We start from the raw sequence: 14875 nt of genomic DNA on the forward strand, positions 1-14875 counted from the left end.
ACAACCTTTTTTGTTTTAGAAATCCTAACAACAGTGATTAGAAGGAACACAAGCTGAAATTACAGTGCAATTTATCCACGACTGAATTACCCAGAGTTCTGGCTCCAGTTCTATCTCGGGCTCTGCTAACACAGACCTCTAACACATTGAAACAACTTTTCCAGGGACAACCCTCTAACTTCTGCAGTCTTTTATTAAAAAGGAAACAGATCTAGACCACGATGGGACAATAGTTATGTTCTCTCCCCAAAAAACTGCAGTCAGCAACTTTTTTCCACTTCCAAAAGTGTTCAGAAAGGCTTCTGAAGCTTAAGCCAAAGAGCAGCTGTAACTTCCATTCTCAGAATCAAAGCATTTAGAAGAAAAGGTCTTATTAACAGAAAAATAACTTTTATTGCTGTAAACTACAGAAGTATTTGCAATTGGTATGTGACTCATGGTATAAACATAACAGATTGTGAGAGAAAAAAGAATGTTTATTGAACAATTCCTTTTTGTTAAGATTATACTTTAGTGACTGAGAGAATATTTGGCCAGTGCCTGAAAGGCTTTATATCCCAGGCTGACAGAATGTAGGTCTAGGCAAAGCTAAGTATGGGATTTATCTAGAATAGTTCTGCCAGGAATATAATTTCTACAAAAGTTGCTCTCTTTGTTTTGGTTCATGCATTCAGATTTTGCTGAACCTTACAGCGAGTTAATACAGAGACTGTTTACTTAAATACTCAACTGTATTACTCTGTACTTAGGAGCTGTCAGATATTTAATCAGAATGAGTAATTCATTAAACAAAGCAGTAAAGTTGCATTTTACAGCATTGGACAGTCTGTACTGTCCTTTGACCCCTGCCTCTCTTCAGGGGTGGTGTCCGAATGGGGACACAACACCCAAAAACACAACTCACACTCTGAATCTGGGTTTGCTGAATTTAAACACAGCAGCAATTCAACGAGTAAACATCAAAATGCAAACATGCAAGGCTGGAACATATAGTTTATCTTTTGTTGCTGCTGGTGCTGTAATGGTTGTAGTTCCTTCCAAAGCACTGAATGAAACACAGAGATGTCTGTGCACTTACTTAACATGCAAGTATGTCTCCTAAGAGTGTTTTTAGGACAGAGAATTTCCAAACACGAGTTTAGGAACTAAACCCATGGAAGTTTCTTTTATCCCAAGAGAAGTTCCCATCCACTTTAACTCCTGGTGTCCTGGGACCCACCAATTTGGGAATGAATGGAAATTCACAAGGAAAGTTTTCATTCTTCAGAGTTAAACACTAGGAACCATTCCTAATTCCTTTGCTTTGCCAGTACTCACACTCTGAAAAAGGATGTGGGATATTTAGTTTAGTAAGAATCCCGATTTGTTTGATGTGCTACACACAGATACTTGGGAGCGCTTCTGAAGGAAAAGGTTTACTAAAACAGGACAAGATCCAGTCGTGCCAAACACTCAGATTTTAAACAGGAACCAGCCGTGTATAAAAGTCAGAACAGCTGAAGAGAGACAAACAGGGATACCGTTAGTTTTATTTACAGCCACGTTTGCGTCCACACACTTCTGCAGATTCAGCTCCTGCCCTCTGTGAGGGTGACACTACACCCGTTCCTAGGGGACAGGGGTAATTAATGAAATCCCACCGAGGGGGTGATTAACGCGCTCTTGCGTCTCCCAGCCGGGCCCGGCCGCTCCCGCCGTGCCCTCAGGGGCTGGGAACGGGGCATCCCCTTCCCGCCATTTTGGCATCGCCTGAGGCGCGAGCGCGCGGACGAGTGTCCGTTATTTTTGGCGGGCTTCGCCTCACGGCTTCGCCTCAGCCCCGTCCCTCAGCGCTGTCCCCCAGCCCGGTAAGCGTACACCCTCAACACGGCCCTGACCCTCAGCCCACTCCCTCAGGGGAGTGGGATCTGCAAAGAGCAGTTGTATCTTAGGCGTGCACCTGAGGATCTTCTAAATTCAGTACAGCTGCTTCTCTGTTTTAAGGCTTGTGTTCGAAATGGTGCCAGTTCCTGGAGCTGCGGTGTTAAGAGAAACTGCCATAAAATCATGTGAAATTTGGATGTTTGCATCATTAATTAGTTTGCTTTGTTTATCTGACTTCCATACAGCAAATCTGGAGTAATCAATACATTGCTGCTGGTTAAGATTCAGCAAAGAAATGAAAAGGAGTTCAGCTGACACCTTGGCTCGCAGCACAGCAGGTACCAGCCCTTCTAACGTGCCTTCCTTTTCACGCATCATTATGCTTTTATATACACATAAAATACATTTATATTTGTAGTGTTCATACCGGTTATTTAGTGTTTAGCCCTAAATCCCCATTTCCTGAGTGGATTTGCATGGATTACCTGGTTATTGGAGCACAGGGTGAAATTGTAGGTGAATTCAGGGGACTGGTCACCCAGGGAAAGGTTTCATTCATGGGATTATGCACAGGACAAAGGACTGAGAATATAAATTCAGTGAGGGAATGGTCTGTTATGTGTTAATGAAATGTAGTTCATATGAGTAATGTAAAATAATTAAGTAATTTTACTTACAAGTTTTAAGTGTGGATTGTGTATCCTTTTGCAGTTAATATAGCATTACTTGAATTTTAATTTTAGGTTGTCTGCCTGTACCATTGTTCAATCAGAAAAAAAGAACTAGACAGCCCCTCACTTCAAATCCACTTAAAAATGAACCAGGTACTGATTCTGGAACTTGTACTTATGACTTCTCTTCCTCATCATTAGGTAAATAAGAAGTATTTTTTTTATTGCCTCTAAATCCAAATAAATCTTAACTTCCTCATTGTATTCTATGAAATCAGACATTGTCTTTATCAAGAACTATATGCATCCTTTATATCTATTTCTGAAAAGTTCATTATGTAAAAATTGTCCTCCAGGAAATTTCTTTCTCCTCTGTACAATTGAGCTTTTTATACTTCTTGCCTAGAGGGAGTTTGACTCTTTGTGTGATGGAGAATGAAGTAGCACTGGCATTTAAATAGAGTCTCTTGAAACTGACCTTTTGTTTTCGGTTGATTTCAATCAACATTCAAGTCCTGTGTTACAAGAAGAAACATTTGTAAGATGTCTTTCTTGCAGTTCAGAAAGGAACTTCTGTTCTTCAAACTGGGCTTGGAAAGAACAGGGCAGAATTCTGCTTTTGGTGCTTTCATTATGTTTTACTTGTAATAAAGTTTAAAAGTTTTCTTACAATAAAGTCTCTCTTGCTAAAATGTCTAACGTTTGTAACTAAACCATTGTATAGAAAAGCTACCTACTTGTTAGAAGTTGTCGTATAATTACAAATAACAGAGGATCACATTCCCCTTTTTTCTTTTTTCTTCCCCCTTCCTGTGTGAGCCTGTTTGTGGGACATTAAGCAGAGTTGGAGCCCTACAAAGACTTGTTACTTGTGTAGTTTTTTTCCAGTTTTATCCATATTCAATCCTTTGTCTTTTGAAAATTAGGCTGGGGAACTGCAAACCCAGAAGTGGATGAACTGCAGAAAGCAGCCAACAGTGGGTATGTAAAAAGCAAGTTATTTCTTGCTTTTTTGATTTTATTTGGATGTTAATTGTTTCATGAACAATCCATGTGTGTCTTACAATAAAGCTGCTGCTGTGTCACTGATACTATAAACTTGTCTTTGAAAGCCAAGCAGAACATCCGATGGCTCCTTCCCTTATGAAACCACCAAAAACATCAAAGTTTAATTTAGCAAATGCTGGAAAAAACTTTTCTGCCTGCAGGTTGGTGAAGCCTTTAATGTCTGTTATCCTTCCTTTTTGTTCTTACATGAAAATGCATCTCACATTTTCCCATATGCCCGTAGCATTCAAAGAAACCCTTTTAATGTCACTCTCAGAAGAAACCTTGTTTATTTTATTTTAGAGTTATGAAAATATGTGTATTTAGGGTCAGCAAAGATCCTTTACACAGGGTAGGACAATAACTGAGCAGAGTTTTAAACCCTGTTGAAGTTAGATGGATTTAAGCATAGGTCTAATCACTGCCCTGTGTATGGATAAATTTGGTGTAAACGCAAGTGAGTTTGGAGGTATTTAAAGTAAAACAATAATTTATGGATTGCTTTTATATACTTTAATCACATATCTGAGTATTCAGAAGAGGTACTGTGATACTGAACTGTTGTATTGCAGGAACAGAAATGAATATACTCCTTTAGGTAACACAGCAAATTCAAGATCTGATAATGGAACTTCTCGAAAGTTTGAGAACTTTTCAAGCAGTTTGAAAACTGTCCAGCAGCAAAAACACCCTGACAGTCATAACCCATCTCAGCTCATCAAAACAGACACATCCAAAGGACAGTGGCCAGTGAAACCCAACACTGTGGCAAGAAGTCTCCAGGATCATAGTCCAGCATATAAGTTTAACTACAATATTCAGCAAAATAAAATCAATGAAAACCAATTTGATTGTGTCCCAGAAGATAAAAGTCAGGTAAAACTTATGGGCAGGGTTAATAGGAAAGACACAATGAAGAAAGCAGTAAAGAAAGAAAATTGATGGAAGATGAAGTTTTCATCAGCCCAAGCTGCCTTAGTAAAACCTGGAGTTTCTGGAAATTTAGAATTGAGATTTTCCTACTGTAATTACCTAAAATCCTCAGTAAACTGGCAGGGAGTTGTTTGTATATTCTGAACAATTGCTCTAGTTTCAATGTAATTATTGCCTATTTAACATAATACATAAATGCCTATGTGCCCTTTAAAATGCAAGTGTGTATGTCTAACTTAAGCTTTTGTCTTCATCTGAAAGGAAATTTCATCATCTCAAGTAAAAACTAAAATAAAAAAGAATTCTTTGCGAATCCTGTCTGCAGTCATTCAAAGTGTGAGGCACTGGAGCCAATATGCCTATAAAACAGCACTGTTGTTTGAAGTTTTAGGTAAGCATATTAGATATTAATAATATAATCTGATAGTAATGCTACAGCAACAACAAGAGAGAATTTTTCAATAGCTGAAACACTTAAACCCACAAAATACTGGCATAAACACCATCTAATTTCCCTTTCATTCAGCTATCAGAGGTGACTGAAACAAGTACAAAATTAACAATTCAGTCACCCTCCAACATCAAGTTTTTCCATCCTGTTTCTTTTCTTTCTTTGTTTTTAGAATGTGTTAGAATAAATTTTCCTGTTCAGTAGGAATCTTCTGTAGAGTGATAAAGTTTTACCATATTTTTTAATATAATTAATCTTGGAATGATAAATTTTTGCTTAATGGGACAGGCACACTGGATTCTGCAGTCACACCGGGAGCATATGGGGCAAAGAATTTTCTTCTGAGAGATGGAAAGGAGACCCTGCCTTGTGTGTTCTATGAAATTGTGAGTATTCTGTGTCCACACATAACAGTCACCACTAGCTCCAATCTTTTTTATGAATGCAAAAAGAAAATGAATTTTCTGTGTAAAAGGTAGATGGAATGTTTTTACCATATTGTTTCCAATTCAGAGCAATAGTCACTACTTTAGGCATCCTCAGATTTCTGTTTGAGAAAAACAGGTGAAACTTGGAGTTAAGCTTTTAAGTAGCTGGTAACAGCAACAAAGCTGATGTAAAGGTTTTCTGTTTGATGTAGCCCTAAGAAACCAGCCATGGGGAAAGCTTTTATGTGAGGTGATATAATTTTATGTGTTTGTTACGCTTTGATGAAGGACCGTGAGCTTCCACGACTCATTAGAGGTCGAGTGCACAGGTGCATGGGAACCTATGATGCAAAAAGGAACATTTTCAAGTGCGTCTCTGTAAGACCAGCAACTGCTCAAGAACAGAACACTTTCCAAGACTTTGTTAAAGTTGCAGATGTTGAGATGACAGCATATATAAAAACTGTGAATGAAATGTAAAAGTCAAAATGGTTGTCCAAAGCCCAGTTTTATCTAATTGTTACCCATAAGGGCTGGACATACTACATTTACCAAAACTACCAGTGAAAATCTGGTTAAACATTTGAAAATGTTGCTGTGTTGTGTTATCCAGCTGTGTGGTGTTCAATGGGTTCCCATTTATGTGTTAACTAATTCATGTTTCTTTTAAAAAAATAAATAGCCAGTATAATACCTGTATAAAATAACAACAGACCCTCAAGCTGTAGGAAGATTCCCAAGGACACAGAGGAAGTAGAAAAGAAAGAATTATTTGAACACAGAACTTCCTTGCCTTTGCCGTAGTAACATCTTGTATGGAGGATGGACCATGTACATGTTTACGTGCCTTTGCCTTTCAACGTTAACTTTGATAGATTATTCCTGCTGTTCCTATTTCCTTTTCCCCTACTTCAGAAGCTTTGTAGCAGATCTCTTGGGAATTGAAAAACAAAAGGGTTGTCAAGAAAATAGGAAACAGTATGGGGATTTTTTTTTTATTATTTTATTATACAGTGTTGGCAATTGGAAATTTCACATTTAAAATAATTCAAATATTGTATCCAACAAGTCAAATACAGAAAACAGTAAATATTCTAAAAAGGAGCCAGCTAGTCAATGCAGAAACACATTAATGGAAAATACAGCTTTTAGTTACACTTAAAAAATTATATATTTAGAATAAAACTTGAACCCGGTCCAGCAAATTGTAACAGGAAAACGCTTTTACACAATTTAACACGCAGACAGTCTTTATTTAAAAAAGTGATCTGTCAGTGTGAGCACAGGCATTGTCAGCAACAGGTGAGATCTAAAGGATGTGCTTTACTAACTACTGCAAGGATCACTGGAATTGTCACCACATCTTCAGTGTGAAGTGGGCTCACAGCATGGATGCTTCAGGGAGGGTTTTCCCAATCCAGTTGTAGATGTGTACATGTGTTTGATTCCCTTTAAATATTAAAATGTTAAAGGAAGCTCCAGCAGGAAGCATTAGCTTGGGTTGAAAAGGTGCAGAATATTGCAGGATGCAGAGTTTGACGATTTGCACAACAGAAGTTGAGCTTTAAGAAGTAAAAATTTAGGTAGAGCAGTGTTGTGAATTGTGAGACTGCTGTAGCAGCAATTTAAAAATTATTCCAGTTAAGTGATTGATTGATGCTTCCAGTTCTGCACATGTGAAACTTATGTTAATAAGTAATGACAGGAATAGGTCCTTTGTCTACAAGGTGTGTTATGGCTGTTAATAAAAATCTAAAATAATTTTACTTTTCAGGAAGTGTTTAGATCTTTGCAAGAGAAGTTTCTACTTGACACTAACAAATCACTTTTTCTAGTGGAACATTAAGTGAACAGTCGTAAACATTACACAAAACAGAAAGAACCCTACTCAATACAGTTTATACACACTACTCAACATTTTTTAGTTGTTGGGTGATTTTTTTTCTTGACCATATTGATCCTGTCTTGTATAATGGTTCTAGTGTAAAGGCACAGGTTGGTTAGGAAAGAAAAGCCTGCATCTCTGTCTTTCTACTTTGTGGTGATTATTTTCTTTTTGCATGTTGTTTGTTATTCCTCACTTTTCTGACTCTTACATGAAAATTATCAATCTCAGCCATTCATTAAAGAAAGTGTAAGACATCACTGAAAAGCACATTAACATACAGAAGTGACTGAAGTTTATTCTTCTTTAGGGTGTTCCTTCAACCTATTTTGTTAAATATTTGGAAGATTTAATTTCTCAGTCCCTGTGAGCAAAAGTGCAGAGCACTCATACTTTCTTTCTCAGTGTGCTTAATTCTGCATTGGAATCTGTATTTTCAAAGAACTTGCTAAGTTTATATTCAGAATTTTCTTCTAGAGTGCATGGAAATGTAACAACAGTACAAGTATTTTGGAAAACAATGCAACGTTCCATTGAAGTTTAGAAGGGTGAGGAATGTAAACAAGACTGCAGAAGTCTTTGATGTATATTAAAATAACACAGTGATTGTTCTGTTTGCATTTTCTTACACATCCTCAACATGTCTCTGTCTGCCCCTTCATGTACACCTTCCATTAAAAAAATAAAAATTCAGGAATCAGTTGGACTCAGCTAAGTGAAGAATAATAAATTTGATCACCTGGTTTGTGCCAAAATACAAAACTAAGAAGTACAGCTCTGAATTAAATATATCCTATGTGATTTTTTCCTTTTAATAAATAATAGAAAATAAAAGATGAGAATAGAATTAGAATTAAATTTTTATTTTAAATGAGAAAAAACAACAGTGGTGTGAGATTAGAAGCCAATGTTTTTTTTTGCTTAAGGCAATCAAGTGCACTTATTTCAATGCTTGATAATAATGAATTCAGTGCTATTGTGGAAATCAGACTTCACAAAATTTCCATACAAATGAAATATGGCCATTTGTAGTTCTGACACAGCATCAGATTTTTGTTAGTCACGTTCAATAGCATTTTACTTCACTTTTTTGTTTTACAATCTGGACTCTGAATTGCAATGGAAATACTGGAATTAGTTCATTCTGTTTTGTATTGTCACCACAGATAAGGGATATTGGGCACAGGTGTTTTTGTAAACAGAGATTTTTTCTTTTCAGCCTCAAACAACAAAACCCAAAATCTACACTTGTCATAGTTCAAAACATTTTGTTAAAGTCCACCTAGAATTATAATTTAAGAAATACTGAAAACAAATTCTTAGGATTTTATTTTTCCTGTTGTTAATGTATTAAATCATCATGAAGCTTTTGGAAGTAGTTGGAGCTCTCACAAAAAAAGAAATTTCAATTTTACCCAAGACTGTGAAGATCTCTCTGTATCTTGGCAATTAGAGCAGAAGTAAAAACTGTGCCCAGAATTTACAATATGCAGGTGCTGCTAATAGATTTATAGAGATTAAAAAGAAACTTTTTTTTCTTGTATACAACTCTTTTTAGCTATCAATCTTAATTTTAGGCTGTGGCTACTAGTAGGTGCTTCTTTCACTAATGAAAATAATGGTAACAAAATATCATTATTGATTTTAAAGTTACTGGGTTCATAAAAGTTCTGACATTTCACAATATATCAAAAGTGAATTGAAGCTTTTAAGACTCAATTTTGAGACACAAAAGAAACTGGGAGGTAGACAGATGTTTTGAGGATAAACTGCTATATTTTTTTGTCTAAGGCAGTATGCCATTATCTGTTTAGAGCAGTGTAAAGGCTGCTGATTAATCCTATTTCAATTCCAGAGTGTTCGCTGCTCGCGCTTACGGAAGACTTTCAATGCACTTTTGGTCTTTGTCAATCTGACCTTCTCTTCCCCGTCTCCTCTCCTCTCTTTAGCAACACAGCCAACTGGAAGTGCTTTAATAATTTCTGCCCATTATTGTAGACAGGAATGTTCTGTTCTTGAACAGTAATAAAATACTATAAAATAGTAGGTATTGGAGTTGGAGATATGTACTCTTTTGGTGCATATTTTGCAAAGAATGGTAAAAAGACAGACAACATGACCCCAACAATTGCCAGCATGTACCCCCATCCAATCTGGCAGTCTCCTGCATAGTAGATGTCTGAGTTCTCACAGAATCTCTTCACAGTAGCAGAGTTGAAACCAAAAGGGTAAACCAAAAGCCCAGAAGCCATTATGAACACTGGAGAGGAGAAAAAAAAATCACACCAGTTATTATCAAACATTAATTCCTTTGGGAACAAAAAATTAATCCTTATTTTAGAAAGGCAAATATATGTATTACATTAAAATCAATGGAAAAAGTCATAGTTTATAAAACCCCCTTGTGATTGGCAGATTATCCTCCTTTTCATAATTACCTCTTATGGACAGCAGTGGTGTCACAAGGCAGCAAGTTGGGATTTTTTTCATGAGAACTCTTGCCATTAAATAACTTCAGAAACGCTGTGATCCAAATTATGTAGCCATGTAAAAAGTAAGATGGTTCAGATAGAATGGAATCCAGAGGAGAAGAATTCCTAAGTTGGCAGATTCCAAACCAGCTTCACTTTCTTCTCAACAGCATTTTTGTACTTGAGACAAACAATTACTTTGTTCTGCCAAATAGAAACTTTCAATGAAAGAGTTCAAATATAGTTTGTCAGATTCTGCTGATGAGGTTCTGATAATGTGGGACTTATCAGTACTGATTCAAATTGTTTGAAACATCCTGCATTTGAAAAACTGATGAAAAACAACATAATTTATCTTCTTTTTATTATTTATTTTATATCTCTTGACGTTGGAAACCCAGGCTTGCCTCCTGCAATTACTCTGCATTATCCATTGGCTTTTAATAGAACTTGTCAGATTTTAGTCTTTAAGGAATCCATGTCATATTCAAATATCAACTTATGCAGGTAATTGAATCAACAGCAGAACCACTTTTACAACTTTGAAAATCAGTCTGCCCAAAGTAGAACTCATGAGTAAGATAAAGATGCATTAAAATCCTTCAGGAACAACTTTTGGAACCTGATTCTGCCCACCTTGGAGGTGAAGAGGGGCTGAGCCAGGCCGGTGTGAGGGGTTCCACCACCTTTGTTTGACAGAGCACTGAGAAACCACGTTTTCTTTCCTATCCCTTCTGCTAATCAATTACCACTCTATTTAAAATCTCTGTTTTAAAAGGCTTTATTTTATGTACTAAAAAGATACCATAGAGCAGTCCCTTTTCCTCTCCCCCTTTTTCCAGGACAGTGTTTTGTTCAAATTCAGGGTAGTGATTCAAGAAGCAACCAGAATTAACAGTTATGTTTGAGCTGATAGATAATTCATAACCAGCAAACAGCTAATGAAACATTAGGAGTATAAAACAAACACCACGTTCTATTCTCTGTGTTTGTGATTGCCTTTCAGGGAGGGCATGTGCATATTACTCCAGTTATAATATTGGAGAGGCTTAATCTTAAACATATCCACTAAAGAAGGGAAATCACTCATTAATCTTTTTAAATTAAAAAACACTTTAATAAGCTTGGGGGCGAGATGAAGTAAAAAAGTTTAAGCCACAGCCTGTCGAGTATCTGAATAATTTGAATTAAACCTTTCCTTCTAGTCCAAATGGAACTGCTGAGTTAATCCCTTGTAGGAAACAGTAAGATGAAGAAAATGGAAATGAAAAGGAGAGAAAGTGGAGCAGCAGCAAAGTCTGTTTCCCTCTGGGTGTCTCACATATGGGGACAAAGAGAAGCTGTTTGCCAAGTGTTTCACCTGCTCCAGCAGCCACCCTCTTTCCTTTAAACCTCAGGAATAACTTTGCAGTGGTTGCTGTGGCCTTTCCCTCTTTCCAAGCACAAGGTGGGTGGCAGGTGCTGCTGCAAGGGCCAGTAAGGGAAAAGTCCTTCCCAGCACAAGCAGCATCCTGAGCCAGGCTCAAATTCCTGTTCCCCGGGAGCTGAGGGTGCCCAGGGCAGGGGCAGCTGATGGAGCTGAGATTTCAGCAGCTGTCCCTGCATTTGGGGGCTGACAGCAACCAGACACACTGAAAGCTGAATACAAAGAAGTTATTTTCTGCAGATCTCCCTAGCTGCACATGTATGTGACACCCCTAAAAACAATCTAAAATGGAAATACAGTAAAAATGAAGCTAAACCAGACAAAGACAAGGGGTGATAGTTTTAAATTAAAACAAGGTAGATTCAGAATAGATAGAAGGAAGAAATCTTTCATGATGAGTGTGGTAAAACACCAGCACAGGCTGCCCAGAGAGGTGGTGGATGCCCCATCCCTGGAAGCATCCAAGGTCAGGTTGGACAGGGCTTTGAGCAATCTTAGTTGAAGACATTCCTATTTGCTCCAGAGGAGCCTTTACAGGTCACTTCCGACCCAAACTATTCCATGATTCTGTCATTTTGTTCAGTAAAGGTCACTGAGCTTTCCCCAAAGAGCTGAGGAGGCACCACAGCCTGAGAGCCTCATGACACCCTTGCACACCCAGGAAAATCCCAGAGCACCTCCTCTGCTGGGAGAAACATGGGAAACAATTCAAAAAAAGACAGACTTTTCCTACTGCTGTTGTAAACAGCAGCGAGAGTGTGAAACCACAAACTAAACCTTGTTAAATCTCAGACCTGTGCAGTTGTGGATTCACTCTGACACAGCTGGGACGTGGAACGGGGGCTGCCCCGGAGCCTGTGGTGCACAGGGGGTGCTCAGCACATCCCTGCTCCAACCCAGGCTGCTCCCTGCACCAGGAATCCTGGAATAGCCCCGGGCTGCAAAACCTTCAGTGAAATGTTGGGAAAATGAGCCCATTTTACCAGAAATGGCCGCTGCTCTAAGCAAGAAACAGGTCTAACATTAAAATTTCAGTTTGTTCATCTTTTAAAAGCCAAAATAGCATCTCATCCGATGAAAAAAAATTATGCAGAACTGGAAACAATCCTTTCAATCATAAAATCCTTTTCTAACTGTTAAATTTCAGTTTTCCTGCCACTGTCTCAACCCCTTGCTCTGTTTCACGTTTCTGTTCCATATATGTTTTCTCTTTGATTGGGTTACACAGAATTGTTTTGAAGGCTGTGTTTTACAGTGTTTTGATTACCACTTGGTGTTGATGTTTTGTGGTATGATTTAATGGAAGCAGCTTTATTTTTTTCCAAGGCTAGAAATAATCTGTCACAGCTGAATGTATGTGTTCACATATCAAACGGGCTAAAAAGTTACCCACAGTTTCATATCCTCAGGCATGTCATAGAATGACCTCATTATTCTCATTTAGGTGCCCTCTTTCTTACAAAGGCTCCAAATATTGAATAGCGCCGTTATTATCCGCAGGAGCTGAGCTTTCAGGCACGGTGCTAATGATTGCTTAATGATGCTGTCTGTCAGCAGCACAGCAAGCTGGGCCAGCGCACAAAGAACCCGTGGGGCTCCATTTGGGCTCCTCGTGTAACCCTCACTCCTCTGCACGGCTTCCCAACAGCAAACATCACTTCCAAAGGTGTCAAGACAGCAGCAAGTGCAGCTCAGCGTTCTGCATGGTGTAATCCTGCTGTCATACAACGTGATGAGGCCAGACAACGTATTTGGGTCTGTTCTGCAGCGTGAAGCCTCTGGGGTGTGAGGGGACTCGCTGGTAAAATGCATTCTTGAGTTCTTTCTTAACATGGCTTGATAATTTGATTAAACCCCCATCAGTTATCAAGTCTGGTTTAAAAGTGCTCTTTTTTTATTTTGATTTTTTTCTGTGTGCCACACAGATGTTATTGCTGGGTTCTCCCCTCCTGAACCACCCGTGAGTAACTCACAGCCACTGCTGATGGCAGCTCAGAGACAAGGCCACGCACATTGCTTCAGCAGTAATTCATATTTTATTTCTACTTTCTAATCCCAAACAGTTATAGTCTCACCCTCATCCTCTTTGCTTCCGTGGTGTCCTACAGCCAGATGGTAAATGGCAGCTTCTCCTCTGAAGGATTTGCTAGACAAGGCCTGGTTTTATTTTTAAAAAGTAGGTTTCTGAATTGGATGGCTTCTAAATAACATAACTTTAATAGGAATAAAGTACTGTTTGAAAGGAGAACACTTCTTTTTAGGGAAAACAGAGCTTTTTGTATGAAAGAATTGTAAATTGTTGAAAAAAAATCAATGACACTTCTAGTTGGGGAAAACAGCATTTTTGCTATTTTTAAATTAATAATATATAACTCCTTGTCATTGCAATGGTTTATTCATTTCATTAGGCTCCTGTACAACTGTTTATTTATTTAAATCTCTCACACCATTTCCAATTTGATTTTAAACCAAAGCAAAGCAATGCAGTTCTCTGGAGTGTGTGCAGAGGGCACCAATGTACAACACTCTCAGATACCATGACAAAAAAAGACTATTTCCCTTCCACTTCTTTTGGCAAGACTGATGGAGTTCCCAATATCTGAAACACAATAATTTAACAGTTTTCTGTATTGTGAAGCAGGAATGTTTAAACTGGGCTAAGCTTATGTTTATCCTTCCATACTAATGTTGAAATGGATGGAAATCCAAAGGAGGCTCACAAACATAGAGAACAAAAAATTCTGTTTCATTTTATTGTGTTTATTAATATATTTAGGTGATGTGTAGTAGTGAAATATGCTGTGTGCATGAATTCTCTTCTGAAATTACCTGCTGTAAGAAGATTAGTTTGGCTTAGAAATTTAATTTGCTGATTTTAGGAGTGTATTATATTCCTGATACTTGTGACAATGATGGATTAATTGTAAGCTTGTGGGACCAGACAATCATTGGAATTAGGGTTGAATTATCGGCAAGCAAGGGTATTATTCCAACCCTATTACAGATTGTCACAGTCTTATGTCTTCTTGGAAGATTTTTATTGACAGAGCTTAATCTACCAAAGCAATTTTCACTCATCTCATCAAGAACTTTCCTCTTACATATAATCCATTACCTCCCTTATTAAACCTGGCAGTTCTTCATATGCACAATCAGTTCACTTGGATTAACACATTTCCTCTCAGGTTCATACATTTTATTCACCTAATAATTTTATTAGCTGCTCTCCAGCTTTTCTTTATGTTTATGTGATTTTACTTACATGATCTTAAATGAGAAAGCAGGTGCTGATCCAAAGCCACAGACAGCTTAACATCAAGCCAGAAATAAAGCTTACAGGGAAAACCTGGCAGTCAGGAACAGAGCCAGACATATTCAAAAAAATCACCTCTTGTTGTACTGCCCTGGCTGGCCTGCACTCAATCTTCCCCAGCACTCCTCCCAGACAAATATTTTTGTAGCATGCCTGAAGGGTTTCTACATTTGGGGTATTCTGGATAAATTCCCTTGAACAAAAAGGAGGTAGCTATATTTCTCTTCCATATCTATCCCTTTAAGACAGTGCCAAGTAAGATTCAAGGTTTTTGTCAGTAATAGCTGCACATCAGTGTACAAATAGAAATAAGATGGAATTCTGGGCTTATCTAAAAATTACTGATTTCCTTTTGACTACTCCAGGAAAGGAGGAATTACCCAGAAA

At 37.9% G+C, this 14875-nt stretch overlaps 2 protein-coding genes across 6 annotated transcripts in view; one reads left to right on the forward strand and one right to left on the reverse strand.

Moving 5' to 3' along the window:
• Positions 1-1735: 1735 nt before the first annotated feature.
• Positions 1736-12850, forward strand: SPATA22 (spermatogenesis associated 22). Of its 5 annotated transcripts, none has more exons than XM_015646276.2 (9): positions 1736-1847; positions 2109-2201; positions 2607-2735; positions 3461-3515; positions 3647-3742; positions 4154-4457; positions 4776-4905; positions 5254-5351; positions 12676-12850. In XM_015646276.2, the coding sequence occupies exons 2-9, from the start codon at positions 2159-2161 to the stop codon at positions 12700-12702; spliced, it is 882 nt and encodes a 293-aa protein (XP_015501762.1). In that variant the 5' UTR covers positions 1736-1847; positions 2109-2158; the 3' UTR covers positions 12703-12850. The 5 variants fall into 5 exon arrangements, with proteins under 5 accessions (XP_015501762.1, XP_033374862.1, XP_033374863.1 ...); XM_015646269.2 differs by lacking the exon at positions 12676-12850 and adding an exon at positions 5682-7993 and having other exon boundaries at positions 1737-1847; XM_033518970.1 differs by lacking the exon at positions 12676-12850 and adding an exon at positions 5682-7993 and having other exon boundaries at positions 1737-1847; positions 2607-2687.
• The window catches only part of LOC117245300 (transmembrane protein 211-like), a 58049-nt gene continuing 50620 nt past the window's right edge, over positions 7447-14875 (reverse strand). The window contains exon 3 of the mRNA XM_033518974.1: positions 7447-9538. Within this exon, the coding sequence (XP_033374865.1) occupies positions 9312-9538 (227 nt within the window). The 3' untranslated portion in view covers positions 7447-9311. The remainder of the gene's footprint in view (positions 9539-14875) is intronic.

This window comes from Parus major, chromosome 19 (genome assembly GCF_001522545.3).
Source record: "Parus major isolate Abel chromosome 19, Parus_major1.1, whole genome shotgun sequence".
In the NCBI taxonomy this organism is placed as follows: Eukaryota; Metazoa; Chordata; class Aves; order Passeriformes; family Paridae; genus Parus; species Parus major.

What these genes read in the sequence shown, in the direction of transcription:
- SPATA22 (XM_015646269.2), top strand. Translation starts at nt 2,159, where the DNA reads ATGAAAAGGAGTTCAGCTGACACCTTGGCTCGCAGCACAGCAG. An exon ending in CTTGGCTCGCAGCACAGCAG is followed by an intron (nt 2,202 to 2,606) that starts GTACCAGCCCTT and finishes TTTTAATTTTAG; the next exon opens with GTTGTCTGCCTGTACCATTG. An exon ending in CTTGTGTGTTCTATGAAATT is followed by an intron (nt 5,352 to 5,681) that starts GTGAGTATTCTG and finishes GCTTTGATGAAG; the next exon opens with GACCGTGAGCTTCCACGACT.